The following is a 19,267-nucleotide window of genomic DNA, read 5'->3' on the forward strand; positions in this document are numbered from 1 at the left end:
ATTTGCATATAAACAAATATAAGTTAGTTTATACCTTTTTAAAAACAATCACTATTCATTGTAATCACTTTTTTAATCTGTAAAATTTCTCTAATTGTTCATTGTAAATGAATTGGATTGTGATTTTTTGCTTAAATGTATTTGGTAATTGAGATTCTCTATATTAATGCACCTAGCAAGCTTTCCCTAATTTGAATATACTTGCATCTTAAGTATGCTTATATAAACAGCAAAAGAGTGAAAGTGAGAAAAGCACATTCTCACATTAACAATATTTTCAGAATTTCTCTCTTTTGATCACTACCATGGCAAGAAAGAAGTTGGATCTCACATACATTACCAATGACTCAAAGAGGAAGACAACGTTAAAGAAAAGAAAACATGGTTAGTGGTTGATTTCTCTTTCTCTTCATATTTATATAAATTTGTATATTATTATTAGCTTCAATTATATCATATATATGAGAAATATTCTATAAGTTAGTTTATAAAGAATTTTGTTTTATTTTATTTTATTCATATATTTTTCTTCTAGGAATGTATATGGATAAATTTGTGCCATCACACATCACTTCTCATTTTCTCTAATTCTATTTATGTTTTATTAATAGGTTTGATCAAGAAAATGAATGAAATTAGCACTCTTTGTGGGATTGAATCATGTGCCATAATTTATTCTCCAAATGATCCCCAGCCAGAGGTTTGGCCATCTGAGTCAGAAGTTCAAAGGGTGCTTTCCAAGTTCATGGAAATGTCTGAGCAGAAACAAAGCAGAAAGATGTTGAATCAGGAGAGCTTGTTGAAACAAATAATCATCAAAAGCCAACAACAGTTGACAAGACAGAGGAATGAGAACAGGAAAAAAGAAATGACTCATCTAATGTTTCAGTACTTGAGTATTGGGAAGGTTTTTGACAATCCTAGTTTAATAGATTTGAATGATTTGTCATGGCTGATTGATCAGAACCTGAATGAAATAAAAAAGAAGATGACTATGATCCAAATCCAAGAAGTATCTTCGGTGACTGAAAATGGAGGAGAACATGGATTCATGCATCATGTTCAAGGGCGGGAAAGCAAGATAGACACATTAAGAAGCAATATTGATCCATGAAATTCATTGGAGATGTTAATGTCCAAAATGTCTTTGGCTAAAACCTTCTCTCCTTTAAGAGAGTTTCTATGATTTTTCTCATTTAAACTAGCAATTAATTTTAATGTCTTTCTTTGAACTATGTTTTATTTTGGTTTCTTTAATGTATTTTTTTAATTGAGTAGTGCATGCACATTATCTTCACGTTTGATGGTTAATGTTATTTTTTCTAAAAATAAAATCACCAATTTTTAGCACATGTTCTTAATTACATATTTAAACCAAAACTATTTTCGATTTGTCTAATGTAATACAAAAAGTTTTGCTTGGTTGTAACTAAGCATTCTCAAGAACAATAAGTTTTAACTATTTATAATCCAAACAGTTTTGCATGGTTGTAACTAAGCATTCTCAATAACAAGAAGTTTTGACTATTCATTTTGCAAACTATGAGATATAGATATTGTATTCATAGAAAGATATTAAGATTTTCAAAATCGTGACTTATAGATATTGTATTTATACTTTCACAATACTATTAACATACATCACACAACTATTGACTCTATTTCTAAAAGACGACATATGTGTTGAATTTGACTTAGATATATACACTTATCATACACCTTTAGTATGTTATTTCTCCAATGGAGTTACATTAAATAAAAACTAAGTCTTTTTATTGGACGGGGTAAATCTATATGATATGTCATACCAACTATTTTTCAAACTTTAGAATCAATCATATAAGATCCCTCGACTCTCAACACCTAATAATTTTCATCTATGTATCAGATGGGTATGAATATCTCCTTCTAGACGGATATCAAATTTAATACATATCTTATATATCTCAACATAATATTCTCTTTCTTGAGAATAACTATCTCTACATCATACATCATATCATATACCTCTAACTCAAATCAAACATCACTAACATGAAATCCATATCATCTCTTACTTTATAGAGTAATCAATAACATATTATACCAATTAAGATTATAATACTTTAAGATGAAAATACTATTTTAACTTAGAAATCATATAAAATACAATATTTTAGAATTTCATAATAAGCATTTTCGCCTAGTGAGGATTTGGCTCGTCCAATGAGCACTTCAATGGAGGTCTCAACTAAGAAAACTCGCTTAGTGAGAGTTTGACTCACCCAACTACCAAAACTCTCGGATCTTTATTAAAAAGAATTTCTCTCAATGAGCATATTTCTCACCCTACGAATCTGCATAATTCAAAAAATTTGCAAATAACACAAGGATTCTAATTGGTTTAATATAAATTTTAATTTTATATTTTATACAAAAACTTGAATAGATGATCTCAATTATCTACAACTTGTATCCATTTATTTTAGTTGTAGCCTTCTAAGAATCATGTTGATGCATGCATAATCACTACAAAACATTTAAAACAAAATAGTGTTTTCTTTGCAATTCAACCAATCCATAAATTTCATATGAATTCATTCACAATCACAATCCATCAAAACAAATTAAAGGTAAACATCATTTAAATTGTCATCAATCAAAATAAACTTAAGATATTAACTTCTTTAATTCAAAAGAATCAACCAATATATCAATCCCTAAAAGAATTTCAAAATAGTGTGAGCACGTTACCTCTACATCCAAAACATCTAATATAGAATATTATTTAAAACTAAACTAACTTTTCTTACCTATTTAAGTTGCTAAACAGAAGACCAAAAGTATCAACTCTACCTAACTCATAAACTCATGAATAACCTAAAATTGTACACAAAAAGTTATCATTAAAGATTTGAGTTTACCCTCCAAATCCTAAACTACAAACTCATCCTAGATCCCCCACATATGATCCATATGCAATGCTTATTAATATTTTTATTATTCTTATTATAATTATTATTAATTTTATAAATGTTATTAAGTTCTTGAAGAGAATTGAACTAGGTCCCAAGAGTCAACAAATAATCTATAATCACTACACCCAAGAAACTGTGGTGTTAAATTACGATTATTATTATTATTCATATTATGATTATGACTATGATTATTATAATAACAATAATAATAATATAAAATAATAAAATTAATATTAAAATTATTAATAATAATATTATTGATAATATTAATATTAATGTTCATAATATTATTGGTAATAGTAATGATAATAACAATTATATTATAAAGTTGAACAGTCTCATTAAACACTTTAAGTCTCAGATTCCTTTAAACGATATGTTAGACAAACCTTTAGTTTAACTCTCATGTTCATCCAAACGTAGAAGCATTGGTTGAATCCAGAATACAATCCAAGCCACAACTGTCACCACCAACGAAACACACCCTTGCAAATCCACCAACAAAATTCACCACCCGAAACCAAAACCCTAATATCAATCTTTACTTCAACAAAAAATGTTAATTAAAGTAACATTTTGCATTTATTACTTTTTGTCATTATACTATTGTGCATTGATGCATTCTTTTATTTTTTAAAAATAATTAAATACATTTTTTATAATTCTAAATCCTCCCATTTATTATATTAGTAAAAAATTGTAAATATGTTGAGATATCAACATTATCAATTCAAGAGTAATTACTCTCACGATAAAATTACATATCTATTAAAAAAATGTTATATATGATAAATGTTGGAATTTTTTTAAGAAATACTAATTTCATTCCTAACAGATTTTGGGTACCAAAAGTTTATTCAACACATGTAAGATTGAAATAAGAATAGCTTAATAGCTTAAACAAAACAAAGTATTAAAAATCTCTTTTAAAGTTTAATTTTAATAAATGAAAACAACCTCTATTTGAACAAATAAAGAACTTTCATAAAAAAAGAAAATACATTGTCTCCCTATTATCTCTGTTCCCTCCCACTCCCCTTGCTCTCTCAAGGTAAAAGAAATAAAAGTAACCAAATAACTTGTACTTCTAAAGCTTTTGGTTTAAACCTTAAAATGGCTTTTAAGGGAAAAACAAACAAATATAGCCTAAAAGAGACTCATCTATAGAGTGCAAGTAAACACATATACAAAAGGACAAATGTATAGTCATTGAACTATAATATCTTGTTGATAAAATGAATATTTTCTAAAAAAAATGTAATTTACATAAATAAATCTGATTCCAGTAACACATTTTGTATCCCTCCTCCTTAAACTTAGTTTCATATTAAGCATATCGATGACACCCCTCGAGTCTACAACCACTAAATGTTCTGAGTTGAACACTATATCTCAAAAGTTAACAAAAACTTGGATAAAACTTGGATTGCAACTTAAAAGCTGCTGCATCTGTAATGACCTCCACAGATTTGGGTGGCGTTTCAGCCTCTTTCAAGTCTGTGTTGCAACCCCATACCTGAATGAGTAGTCGCCGACATTTCGGAGAAGGCGGTTTAAAGTAAGTCTTGTACCATTCAACAACATCATGCTTGGTTATGTTCGCCAGTTCATCTGCTTCCTTCTTTGAGAAATCGAAGATATACCTGAAAACCATAATGTTTAGTCATATAAACCATCATTGTAGCAACAAAATGTAGCTAATAATGATATTTCCTATAAGCCCTTTTGGTCCTCCTTAAACTTCTATCATAACTTGGCAGAAATTGCTCCATACTCTACCAAGACAGATTCAGAAGTAAAAATAAATTACGTAAATATGTATGTACATAAAAGATATCAAACATCTGAGTCATATGAAAGGCTGCTGGTTATAAGACTTCAACAATAAGTGACAACTTCGATAACTAAGTCTAACACTATCATCTAGACCACAAAATATGTAGGGTACCTTTTATCAACAATCTGGTTCCACAATCTATTGCTTTCATATGTGAGTGAAGGATCTTTCTCCAGCAGCTTTGCCACTAACCCGCTTTTGTAATTCTCAAAGGAATCACCATCAAGTCCATCCTGCAATATATTTCTCCATAACATAAGTCTTCATTCAGAAAATAAACACTTCGATAAATCTTTTAAACGAGAATCCACAAATCAAGTCAGAAACAGAAAAGCCTGTTGTCAAATAAGTACATCCAATGTAAATGCAAAAAAAGAGCTATAGTGCTGTTAAATTGAAGCAGTTAATAGTTATATTTTGGATTTTAAAGCTCGTGCCAAAATAGACTCCTTAGACATTATTAAAACCTTTTTTATATTTTATTTTCTTTGCAATGAAAACTCAGCCCAGACAAACATAATTTAGCTACATAGAGAAATGAAAAACAATTCATTGAATTTGAGATAACTACAATATAACAAGCTCTAAAATAAGCAATAGAATGGCAGAATAAACAAGGTTATCAATGGCAATTTGGCAGAATATGGTGGAAGGCCAAAGATTCCAGCATATAGAGATGCCAGGTTTGCCTATGGCACTGTCACAGCAGGCCTCCTTTAAAACATTGTTTGTGCATTGTGTTATGACAGTTCTATAATGGCTATTTAACAAAATTAATAATGCCATCATCTTGGGGGGAGAAAAAAATTCAGACTCTGCAGATGACAAATTCAAAGCATTTTACTATTTGCATCCATTTTCCATCTTTCTCAATAATAGTAGGGTCGGCCTATTATAACTTCTTAAGAACCCAAGTCATGTTAGCTTTATTGCAGCTCACAATGAAGCAGATAACCTAGGAACATGGAGGTTGAAGGAAATAGGAACACTTACCAACAATTCTTCCAGGCCATTTAAGAAGTTGTCAATTCTCCCTTGCAAGTAAACTGGGTTGTACTCAGATGATTGAATACAGAAACAAAACCCAAAAACACGGTATGTTACTCGTGGGCTGCATTCAACAACATAACCAAGCTGCTCTTTTGTCCTGTATCCAGATACATGAATTTTAGTCCCCAAAGAGACAAACAAGGTAGGATTGACAAAAGAAAGATAACAAAACAGCAATCTCAACACAAGCATAAGGCTGCAAGTGAATGGTTTCATTGAATTTATACCTGTTTTATCAGTGAAACTAGGATTCTATAACAATAGAAACTTTCATGGCAAACCAAGACAACTTTATTATCAAGTAATCAATAACCTATGCTCTGAGCTAGTTTACAGCAAATCGAGTTAATTTAAGAGATATCAACAATTAGAGTAGCTTCCTCTCATAAATGCAAGTAAAGTTCAATTTTCACTCTGAGTAGATAGGTAACAAGTAACAGACATTCTCATTCTAAGATGTATTATTTGGTATGGAATGTCAATCACGGGAGAATAAAAGAGAGGACCTATGGTCGTTAACAAATATCAGAAGTCAAATATACGACACTGAGCAACAGAATGTCACCTCAGCTGATTAAAAAATGGCTCCTCCACAATTTCCTCAAAAAGATCAATCAAAGCTTTCAATTTGATTGACCCCAAACCAAAATCTTGCTCAAATTGAAAATAAAGCTGCATAAAAACCAAAACTGAAGTAAGAAGTATGAAAAATTGTCAGGGACAGAGAAAACAAATATCTATGAAACACATTGGTGAAAAAAAAAACCAATCTAACTAAAATTACCTCAGCCACAGAGTTCTTTTCTGACTTATTCTTCACACTGACATCTCTAACTAAATTGGCACCAGACGGCAGGCAAATAACCCGCTCAGCATGCCTCAACTCAATCGGGAGTGGATTTACAGGAAAATTCATCTTAAATATATTTGATATGCTAATTGCTTCTTCTTTTGAAAGATTTCCATGACATAGACCCTCCACATATAGCTGTACAAAATTAAGATATAAAAGAATAAATCTCCAACAATGTCACAACTACAAAAGTCAAAACTAAGCAAACCATAAAATCGTTACAATTAACCTATGTGACTTATCCATGTTCCCAACATAACTCATTTAAAAATCAACTAAAGACCAATAATATATGACAAATCATAAAGGAGTAGTAGTTGCTTTCTTGCAGTTGTTAGTGTTAAAACCTATGGCTGGGACTTCTACATGCACATTAGAGCAAAATAGGGAGTTATTTGGGTAGCACAAACACTAAAATTATAAGCACAATAACAATTGCTCATCCATGTGCCCGTCGGGAGTTGGCACAACACACATTCAGGTGCAATGGTGCATGTTGCTCACCCGTCATTAACAGTATTGACAACATTTGTTATACTCCTGAATCCATCATACTTGGAATTTTAAAGGCAACATAAGCAATCTGCAAAAAGTATAATAGAAAATACTAATAATAAATATTTTGTATCAACCTGGGAGAGAAGTCCAGGGATGAATGCCTTCAGATCATCAAGACACAAATCATTTAGATAATGCAGCTTCTCATCAGCGTCATAGAAACTCTCACACAAAACTTGCAATCTCAAATACGTTGAATGGCTTAGTGGCTTCATGTTGAAGTTCTTTAAAGTTCGCTTCATATCTTCTTTTATGACCTGTTCAGATAATCATTGGTTCGTGACAGCAAAGACAGAATGTAGTAAAATTGAAGATAGAAAAATTAAAATATGGTTAACATTGATTTTTTTTTTTCAAAAGAAACATATCACATACCTTAAACCGATCATCAGTTGGCATAAAAGATTTAGCTACTGAAAAGAATTTAGATAACAGAACAGGAAGCTTCTCGTTGAAACCATAGACCTTCAGCTCAAGCATGTCACCAACATAATTGACAGAAGTTTCTAACTTGGCAATACTAGCCTGCATTCACAGACAAAGATTTGTTTACAAAAAAATCTAAAAATAGGATGGGACTATTGGCACAACCTACTTATAACTGCAATTTCTTAAATTGCAATCAAATATTCAATTGAGGAAACTGCAATTTGAAGTTGGTTGGGGCGTGAATAGGCATTAATGAGTGCCAATAGCCCCAACCCTAAAGTACTGTTCTCTATTGAATGACTTATGTGGTATATGCATACTTTATTTAAGAAATACTAAGGAAGGGTTTTAATAAGTGTTCAATACTAAAGCTTTATAGTCTGTACTTTCTTTATTAACATTATTACAATGAAATAGAAACACAACTTTGGTGATACCACAAGGGTTTTTTAAGCACCTTCAAATGTCATGTATTCGCATTGAAGATATTTAACAAGACCATTATGTCAGATATTTCCCATAAGTAATATCTGAGGAAGGGTTCTTGGGGCAATATCCTTTAATAAAATGAAAACTAAAAACCAATTTTCAATCAATTGGAAAAGAATAAAAAGTGAGCTCTAGAATGTTATATATAGGCATTCTTGAATACTCAATTTTTTTCCACAAATATTAATGAATGGGAGCATTTTTATGATTGATAATAGGCAAGCTGAAGGTTATCTGGTTTTATGATTAGTTTAAGACCTCCAGAAACAATTGAAATGGATAATTTATTTATGGTGAACAATCTCGAGAAAAATGAGAGCATTTTTTAATCTGTACGTATTTTTCTGTAATATATATGTATCATGTATATGCATGTATATGTGTGTATATTTATACTTAGTAAAACAAAAGCAGTATCTAAGCCCAAGTTCTCTTTTGTTTCTAAGCTTTGTTCACTTCTGTCATGTTGTAGGTGAATTTTCCATCATCCTTTATTGCCTGTTGTTTATTGAAAATAAATAGATAATTAACCTGGTATGTGATTTCATTCAACTCATCTTTCAGAAGGTGAATGAACAATTCAGATAATACACAACTCTTTACGTCAGCATATCCACCCTTCAAGCTAATTCGAAAATACGTATTGGCGCGAGGAACTTTGAATGTGTTATCAGGCTTGTACCAGAATTTTATCAATGCTTCATCAACTATACAACTAGGAGAAGTTGAATTTGCAAATTCATCAGCACATGTCTCACTAGCACGAATAGAGAAGTCACTTGGAATGAACTCATTCTTGGAAGGAAGATGCAGTGAGGCATCAATTTCTGGAGGATTTCTCCACAACTCCATCAAATTTTGAGAAATATCTTCTTCCGTGTAACGTGAACCAAACCAAGGTTCGTTCTGGAAATCTGGAAAAAAAAAATCAAGTCTTTCAATTGTCTTGGTGAAAAGATAACTTCCAGAACTAATCTTTGAGCAGTGAAATAATAGTAATTATTTTCTAATATTTCAAAGCAATAGGCACATACAGTAGAAACAAATAAATCATCACGGTATAGAACCCCACCCCTCATTCACCATTATTCAATAAGGATTATTAAAAAGCATAATGATAGGCAACAGTCAATGGCTTAGACCTATGCCCGCCAATGTTATCAAGGATACAGGAAAAAGGAAAAGGCAAACAAGCAATTGCCAATTAGATAAGGGAGAAAAAAGAACTCACCTTCGGACTTAAGGAATGACTTTGAAACAACATCTACCCTCATGTTTTCAGGAATGAAGAAACCAAGAACTTGTTTTAACAATTGTTCATCCCAAGTCTTGTACACGTAGTCACCATAAATGACATGCTCAGGTGAATAAAAGTGCATATTTTCTGCACAATTAAAATGAATAAACCAATAAGGACAATAAATTTGTAAAAACATTATATCACATAAATAGATCTTCAGTTTTTGCTACAGATTCTAAATGACAATAGTATTCCTTTCATTTCTATGTATGTTAGCCTTACACACACACACACACACACACACACACACACACACACACACACACACACACACACACACACACACACACACACACACACACACACACACCACACACACACACACACACACACACACACACACACACACACACACACACACACACACACACACACACACACACACACACACACACACACACACACACACACACACACACACACACACACACACACACACACACACACACACACACACACACACACACACACACACACACACACACACACACACACACACACACACACACACACACACACACACACACACACACACACACACACACACACACACACACACACACACACACACACACACACACACACACACACACACACACACACACACACACACACACACACACACACACACACACACACACACACACACACACACACACACACACACACACACACACACACACACACACACACACACACACACACACACACACACACACACACACACACACACACACACACACACACACACACACACACACACACACACACACACACACACACACACACACACACACACACACACACACACACACACACACACACACACACACACACACACACACACACACACACACACACACACACACACACACACACACACACACACACACACACACACACACACACACACACACACACACACACACACACACACACACACACACACACACACACACACACACACACACACACACACACACACACACACACACACACACACACACACACACACACACACACACACACACACACACACACACACACACACACACACACACACACACACACACACACACACACACACACACACACACACACACACACACACACACACACACACACACACACACACACACACACACACACACACACACACACACACACACACACACACACACACACACACACACACACACACACACACACACACACACACACACACACACACACACACACACACACACACACACACACACACACACACACACACACACACACACACACACACACACACACACACACACACACACACACACACACACACACACACACACACACACACACACACACACACACACACACACACACACACACACACACACACACACACACACACACACACACACACACACACACACACACACACACACACACACACACACACACACACACACACACACACACACACACACACACACACACACACACACACACACACACACACACACACACACACACACACACACACACACACACACACACACACACACACACACACACACACACACACACACACACACACACACACACACACACACACACACACACACACACACACACACACACACACACACACACACACACACACACACACACACACACACACACACACACACACACACACACACACACACACACACACACACACACACACACACACACACACACACACACACACACACACACACACACACACACACACACACACACACACACACACACACACACACACACACACACACACACACACACACACACACACACACACACACACACACACACACACACACACACACACACACACACACACACACACACACACACACACACACACACACACACACACACACACACACACACACACACACACACACACACACACACACACACACACACACACACACACACACACACACACACACACACACACACACACACACACACACACACACACACACACACACACACACACACACACACACACACACACACACACACACACACACACACACACACACACACACACACACACACACACACACACACACACACACACACACACACACACACACACACACACACACACACACACACACACACACACACACACACACACACACACACACACACACACACACACACACACACACACACACACACACACACACACACACACACACACACACACACACACACACACACACACACACACACACACACACACACACACACACACACACACACACACATATATATATATATATATATATCTGAATCGGTAGGGAGATCTAAGTTAAGATCTTTCAAGCTCTTTTCCTCATATTTATACTCTTCAAATTGGTTGTATCCGAGAGGGTCAATCACACTCTGTCTGTATTCTCTGACAAGAAAATGTCTTCTGCTGCCATTGCTGGACTTCGCCTTTTTCTCTGGCAACCACAGGATTTGAAGCATCTCTCCAAAGGATGCCCAACCCGATTGGTCATGAAGGTAGTTCTTTCTCATGCTCTGTCACACATTGCTTCTCTGGGCAGCTCAGTTAGGCACACTTAGCCCACTTGCTGCCTTCCTGTCACCGGAACACCATCACGCCACCTCTATCAGTTTCGTTGACTTCTTATATTCCTATTTCAACCCTCACCATACATTTCCATCACTATTCACATCCTAATCCATAAAGGGCTCTTCTCTTCTTTTGGTTTCTGTTGGAGCTACGGAACATCTATCTATTGGACCTTCCCACAATAACTTCAGAAAAACTTAGTGGTAAAATTTATTTATCTTGGTCTGTTTCTATTGAACTTTGGTTTCTTGGCCAAGGTTTTCATAATCTCTTGAAAAAAGGCAGTATTGAAATATCAACAAGTGTTGCACAATGGAATAAGTTAGACATCCAACTTTTTCCTCTGCTTTGGCAATCTATGGAACATAATATATTAGGGACCCTTAGAACATTCAGATGTAAATCTTTTTGGAAGAAGGCTCAAATCACTGTGGTCTGGTGAAATTCAACAAATGAGGATGTATTGTGACAATCAAGCAGCTCTTCACATCGCTTCCAACCATGTGTTTCATGAGGACAAAACATATAGAAATTGAATGCATTTTGTTAGAGAAAAGTTGTTGTCCAAGGAAATTTAAATTGAATTTATTGGCTCTAATGATCAACTTGTAGACATTTTTTGACAAAATCCAAATGCTAGAATAGTTTATATTGTCTTCTGAGAAAAAACTGTCTGTGCTGTATCTATTCGTAACCTAGATTCCTGGGGCAAATTTCTTCCTCTTTCCTTAAACTTATATTATGCGTGACTGTGTGAATGTGAATCTAAATCAAAAGTATATAAGTTATGATCTTTCAATCTTCTCGTATATACGCTTTCAAGCATGTTCCTAAACCAAAACTGCATCATTTCAAGCACCAATATTTTCAAAAGACACGAACATCAAGAAATATTTATACCAGAAAAAAAGTTTGACTATACTACCAAGAAAATAAATTGAAAACCTGCAAGCTCAGCAGCATAATCATCTTGAGGCTGCTCTTCCACAAATCTGAAGTCCATGTTGCCAATATTTTGAAGTTCCTTAAATATCCATTCTTGTGGTGAATCTTGACGCAACAACTTAAGGTATTGATAGACAAAGCCAATGATATCAAAGATCTGGGGAAATGGAATAGAAGTTAACCTTACAACTAGACAACTGATGGCTCACTAAAAACACAAAAAGCTACATACTTTCCATCTGATGTGCCTCTAGAAGTTTACAAAATGAGATTACCTTTTCTATACCAGAGTCGGTGAGGTGTATGGACATGACGAAGACATAAGCTATAGATGACCGATAAATTCCCTCTTCCCCAACACCTGCAGATAGAGAAGTAGCCAATCCTCTGGTCTTGAGAAAGGAGAGCAAGCTTCCTCTGCCCTCTGAAAGGTTAATTAAGCTATTGTTAAAGAAAAACAAACCATAAAACTTTCAATCTTACAATTTTAAATTTAAATGAGAAATAGTTACTGCATACAAATCTACAAAGTATATTACCGTTGACCATAAATGAGAGTATTCTACTATCCAAAACAATGTTTCAGAAGTTTATCAAACATTTTAAGTTGGGACTAAAGTGTTTAAAATAAAATAAAAAATCAGCAGGCAGGCAGGAAAGAAACCATGTGCCTGTTTGAGAAATAAAATCTATCTCGGTTTTTTTATCAACAAAAAGATGATAACTGGCAGTTACTGTGCAGTAAACTTTAGACAAGTTTTGAAATACCACAAGAAAACAATGGAGAGCAATGCTTGAGAAGAGAAACTCTCCAATGCCAATTAACATGAAAGTGTATCACTTTAATTTGCAACAGAGATGCACAATAAGATGCATAAAAATGCATGATAATAGATACATGAAAAATATCACTCAACTCCTTAGGATTTATCTATAATGAGAAATCTTACCATGCCCAAGGAGATGAGCTAAATAATCCTCTGGCTTCTTTAAATACTGTTGATGTAGACAGGGCAGTGTCCATGATAAGTCAAGGATATGGACATCTTTGACAGCTTCTAGGCGGTAAACTTTACCAGATTTCCAGATAGGACCTTCCATGGAGAACACGGGGTTTGCTTGACCTTTTTTTACCGCACCAAACAGTTCCACAACCCAACTCTCAAGCACATCCAGAGACTCTGTATTATTTATAAACATATTACTCAAAATACCACCATATATTAATTTTAGACCTACTCTTGAGCCTTGACTAGAGCCATTATAATCAATAATCTGTTACAGTCAGTGTATCAAAAAATTATTTTACATTCTAAATATTAATTTGACAATAGTTGGCTACAAATTTCAACAAACAGAAAATAAAAAAAAATCATATCAACATTAACAGGATGCAACTTGAATAACTACTCTCTGAATGTACTGCCCACATGTTAGTATTTGCTACACTAGAACAAGTCCTGGGTACCTTTTTCTCTCTGCCCTAAATACAACATTTTGTTAATTTGCTCCACTTTCCAATTAGCCACATGAGACAAAAAATAGATACCTGTATCCCATGTTAGGCTCCCTTAGGATACACTAGACACACTATTGCTAGGACCTAAATACTACTATCATAAACTTTGTAAAACTTCTTGGTTCTAAATAGAATAATCACACACAAGATAGTGAAATAGAACCTCACCTCCACCAATAACGACAAGCTTCATCAATCCACCATGGTAATAATCCCCATATAATTTCAATATTTGCTCTCGTAAATTAATACCCTTCTCCATTGCATCAACCAAGCTCTTTTTATTCCCTTCATGTATGTGAAAAAGAAATCAAAATAGTTTTATTATTATTATCAAATTGCTTTAGCAAACAAAATAAGCTGAAAAGCTAATTGACCAACAAATGGATTAAGATAATCCAACTTACCCCAAAAGAATCTATTTAAAGGATGATTATGAGCAGAAGTATGGCACTGAAGTTGTTGAAGACGGCAAGCATCATTTTGTAAAACCTGGTTGAATTCTATGTGCACACCATTATGGTATACGATTGTAAGCCAAAAGCACATTTCATCAGCAAACTAGAAGATAAGAAAGTTGGAGCTCTTTCTAAAGTTATTTGTTTAAATAAAAAAAAAAAACTACCTGAATCTACTGCAAGTACTTCTCGCTCCATTGCCTCCATCTTTACAAGAGGTGAAATAAAGAACTGAGAAAATCTGATAATGAAAGAAACCAATAAAAAGGCTCAACAGAAATATAGCACAATAATGAAATGTAACCAACAACAAACGTTGACAATTAAAATATTACCAACAGATCATCTATGATACATGATTCCCCAACGGATATTGAGATTATTAAATAATTAATATGTACGATCAAATACACTGGATTGATGATCTATTGGTCTTGTATTTTTCACCGAACACTGAGATAACTAAAATAACAAAGACATAGGATGGGACTAATTTTACTGGATTAATGATCTAAAAAATCCTGATTTTAACTGTTTTAGGCTGTACAATACATACTAATTCTGTTTTATGTTCTACAACACGTGGCTACTGACAAGTAATATGATGAACAGTAAAATATTTTTTTTTTAAATTACTTCTACTCGACTGCAATAGCTAAAATGCTCCGATATATGCATGATCATCACACACTATACCGGTTTATATTAGTAACCAGTGACAAAAGATAGAAGTTAAATACAATTCAGAAGCAAAAGTAGAGAGCAGAACCTATCTGTAATAAGTAATCTGTAAAACCACCTAACAGAAGAGTTTACCTTTTCAAGGCACCCTTCAGAAACTCTCGCTTCACTTCAAAATGGTAGCAGGTGTATTCAGTTTCCGTGTATGCATTTGATGAGCCACCATGCTTGGACAAATAGCTATCATACTAACAATAAAAAGAGTGTCAAATCCTATGCCAATTGACCTATGTTATGCGTCTAGCACATGCACCAGGAGTACAATCAACCTCAGAAAAGTGAGACTTCATGCCAAGGATACAAAGAAATTAATCTAATCTATCTTAATTAATTTTAAGTTTCATCAGAGAATAGGAGGGGGAATCAGCTGGGATTATAACTTAGCTAAACTGAGTATAAAACCATAATGTGAAATCTGACACAGAAGCACCACTTAGATTACAATTATGATAGTTAATAATAGTAAAAGGATGTAGAAATTTATCATTTAACCTATCAGTATCTATACGAAAAGTTGAAACTTTAAGAAAGACATTCCTGTGGCAAAGTGGCATTCAGTGAAAGAATGCAGACGGCTTATATAACAATAAAATCCAACATAACATGAAGTCGTGAAGCATGTAATACATTTCCATCAAAGGCTTCACATAGTGAAAACTTTCTTGACTGAGGACAGGTAATTTTCGTGAAGTTGAATTCGGGCACACATGTGACAAAGGAACATGCAATAAGAGGTATTGAGTACTATCAGGCCATAACAACACTTCTTCAGGTTCAGGTTTTCACTTGTTTACACGATGCTTCTAAACCAAAACAAACATGTTATAGATAAATTGTTTTCTCAGTAATACATAAGAATTCAATCATTTTCAAAAAAGACATGTATAAGCAACACATCACATAGCCAAACAGACCTCATTTTCATCTGGAAATTCATCACTCCCCATGAAGAGCATGTGTTCTGCAAATCAAATACATCATATTCTTATTTTTATTCCAGGATATCTAAAAAAACCACACAAGTATAAATCAAATATAGGGAAAAAAATTATGGTCCCATTAGTATAAACTTCTCAATAAACACTTGCAAAAGAAGAAGCAAGAAAGTAAAATGAATTAAACTTAGGTCAAAACCAACTTATACACTTCAGCTTGCATAGGTGTTGGATAAGAGAACTTTTAAAAAAGGTCGCAATACATAAGTTGATTCTAACTTACGAGAAAATTTTAATTCATTGTACCTTCCCAGTTTCTTCTCATATAAGCACTTAGGAACAAGTTTATCCAAACAGTACCTAAATGAGGAAAATATCCAAACCTAAAAAGTGTGCTAGTCCCTGAGCTTCATTCGGGTCAGAGAAGCTGCCCATTCCTACACACATAGCTGCTGCAGCCTGCAAACAAAAAATAATACATTAATTCATTAATTCACATTCAAGAAACACCAAATCAACAAACCGAATCACATATAGCATAACCGTTCCCCAATCCCCATTCACATCCCCACATTTCCACGCAGAACCCAGATCCCATCGACACCAAAACAACCAACCCACAAAGCCACAACAGCAGCACACTGTAAACCGTAGCTAAAATCGAAATGGGCATTCCCCAAATAAGCAGAACACAAAAGAAAACAAATAAAAACCCAACCTTTTTGCTCTGGGCAGCAGCCCCACCACCCTTGACACCATCCCTTTCCCCATCATCGTCATCACCTTCCTCCTCTTCATCATCATCATCATCCTCATCATCATATTCTCCTTCTCCCTCTTCATCATCCTCATCTTCCTCTCCTTCATCAACCTCATCTTCCTCCGGAGCATGCTTGGGAGGCCCCTCCGGGTAAATCTCGGGATCATGAACGAGCAGAGCGCGGAGGCCGTTGGGGAGACGGAGGAGGCGGTACAAACGACGGTCATTTGGGGACTTGAGAACGACGTCGTCGTGGTCTGAAGCACCCTTCTTCATTCCCATTATCAAAGGTTGTTTCTTCCCCTTCCTGTTGTGGAGAAAGTGGGAATGAAGTGTGCGTGAGCGTGGTCTGGCAGCAGCAAAGAATCTATTGTGAGCGTTATTTGTGAGTGTGAGCTGCGAAAGGGAAAGCGTAGTTGTGATTGGAGCTTGAAGAAAGGGGTGTGGAAGTAGTAAGCCCAGTGTTCTTGTAGTTTGCTGAGGATAAAGCATCAAACTTGAATCTTTGATCATCTCATCTTCACACCCCCATTCACACCAACTGCTTCCAAATCAATTGGGCCACCTCTTCAGGGAAACACAAAAATATGCAATAATAAATCAAATCAATTTTCAAAATTCTAACTTGAAAATGAAAATAGTAAATAGCTTTAGATAAAAAAAACCACCTTAGACTCTGTTTGGATTTTCATTTACCAACCTTGGACAAACCTATTTTGTTCTTGTGTAAAAACCAACACATAAAATAATAGATGGACAATTTAATCTCCAAAATTGAATCTTTCAAACTGAAGAAAATATCAAAATGTCTCTGGAAATTTTTAATATTCATTTAAGTCAACATGAAAGAAAAATGATTAATTGGAAGAAATTAAATGAAATTCTAAATTATTTTGGAGATTTATTTAAGATAAAAAAAAATAAGAAGTAATTTGGAGGACTGAATTGACTATTATTAGAGTGTTTTGTTCCAACACACATACATTTGAAGTTATAAAGGTTATATATTATATGCTAGTACATGCCTCAAACATGACTGTTTTCAAAAAGAAAGTATAGATGGAAACTAAAATATATTATTGTTATTTTAAATTATTAAATATGAATACTTTAATTATTTAAAATAGAAAAATGTTTCGAGGAGTCTACCAATATTGCTAATATTTTGAGATATTTTCACCAAATTTAGACCTGATATTATTATAATTTTTTTCTAACAAACGTGGATTAAAGAATATTATATATACTACCCGTAACAGAAACGTTAGCTGTAACAGAAAAGTGTTTGGATCTATTTTTTTTATTTTTTTTTTATTATTATTATTATTATATATTATTATATGTGTATTTATATTTTTAAATATCAAATTATCTTTAAACTATTCTTTAAAAGTATAATCAAATAAAGATTGATATTTAAAATGTTTTTTTTTATATTTAAAATAAATAAATTTATTTTTAACAAATATCTTTAATTAAATTGTATATAACATATAGTTATATTTATAATTTTTTAATTTTAAAAAATTATAAATTTTATTTATTATTCTTTTACTTATGTATTATAGTGAACTATTATAAAATAAATAAAAAAGTAAAAAAAAAAACATTATAAAGGTTGAAGAAGAAAAAATAGAAAGAAAAAAGTTACTTGATAAGACACAAATTTTCATTAGAAAAAACAGAAAGCTAAATAGTTTATATATATATATATATATATAATTTTATTTTGCAGGATATTTACACATTGAAAAAAATAGTTTTTAAAACAAAACTATAATATTATTTTTATAACTAAAATCAATTATAA

General features: G+C 34.0%; 2 protein-coding genes across 3 annotated transcripts; one reads left to right on the forward strand and one right to left on the reverse strand.

Annotated features, from left to right (window-relative positions):
• Positions 1-282: 282 nt before the first annotated feature.
• LOC137833493 (agamous-like MADS-box protein AGL80) lies at positions 283-1,114 on the forward strand. The gene is made up of 2 exons (XM_068641839.2): positions 283-384; positions 612-1,114. Exons 1-2 carry the CDS (start codon positions 306-308, stop codon positions 1,112-1,114), a joined length of 582 nt encoding a protein of 193 aa, XP_068497940.1. The 5' UTR covers positions 283-305.
• A 3,026-nt stretch (positions 1,115-4,140) lies between these two features.
• On the reverse strand, positions 4,141-18,123 carry LOC137831559 (Insulinase (Peptidase family M16) family protein). Of its 2 annotated transcripts, none has more exons than XM_068639281.1 (19): positions 17,416-18,123; positions 17,081-17,156; positions 16,677-16,723; positions 15,838-15,950; positions 15,189-15,262; positions 14,971-15,066; positions 14,732-14,851; positions 13,995-14,225; positions 13,320-13,468; positions 13,045-13,201; positions 9,405-9,557; positions 8,705-9,087; positions 7,631-7,780; positions 7,330-7,512; positions 6,629-6,832; positions 6,410-6,516; positions 5,788-5,941; positions 4,906-5,027; positions 4,141-4,600 (listed from the first exon to the last, which is right to left on the reverse strand). In XM_068639281.1, exons 1-19 carry the CDS (start codon positions 17,968-17,970, stop codon positions 4,357-4,359), a joined length of 3,318 nt encoding a protein of 1,105 aa, XP_068495382.1. In that variant the 5' UTR covers positions 17,971-18,123; the 3' UTR covers positions 4,141-4,356. The 2 variants fall into 2 exon arrangements, with proteins under 2 accessions (XP_068495382.1, XP_068495383.1); XM_068639282.1 differs by having other exon boundaries at positions 17,058-17,156; positions 17,416-18,028.
• Between the last annotated feature and the right edge of the window lie 1,144 nt (positions 18,124-19,267).

Source organism: Phaseolus vulgaris, chromosome 6 (genome assembly GCF_051622355.1).
Source record: "Phaseolus vulgaris cultivar YP4 chromosome 6, ASM5162235v1, whole genome shotgun sequence".
Lineage (NCBI taxonomy): Eukaryota > Viridiplantae > Streptophyta > Magnoliopsida > Fabales > Fabaceae > Phaseolus > Phaseolus vulgaris.

Coding starts and splice junctions, on each gene's coding strand:
- LOC137833493 (XM_068641839.2), top strand. CDS start 306: ATGGCAAGAAAGAAGTTGGATCTCACATACATTACCAATGACTCAAAG. Junction 385..611: donor GTTAAAGAAAAGAAAACATG/GTTAGTGGTTGA, acceptor TTTTATTAATAG/GTTTGATCAAGAAAATGAAT.
- LOC137831559 (XM_068639281.1), bottom strand. CDS start 17,970: ATGATCAAAGATTCAAGTTTGATGCTTTATCCTCAGCAAACTACAAGA. Junction 16,724..17,080: donor GGGACTAGCACACTTTTTAG/GTTTGGATATTT, acceptor TTTGATTTGCAG/AACACATGCTCTTCATGGGG. Junction 6,517..6,628: donor AAAAGAACTCTGTGGCTGAG/GTAATTTTAGTT, acceptor GTTTTTATGCAG/CTTTATTTTCAATTTGAGCA.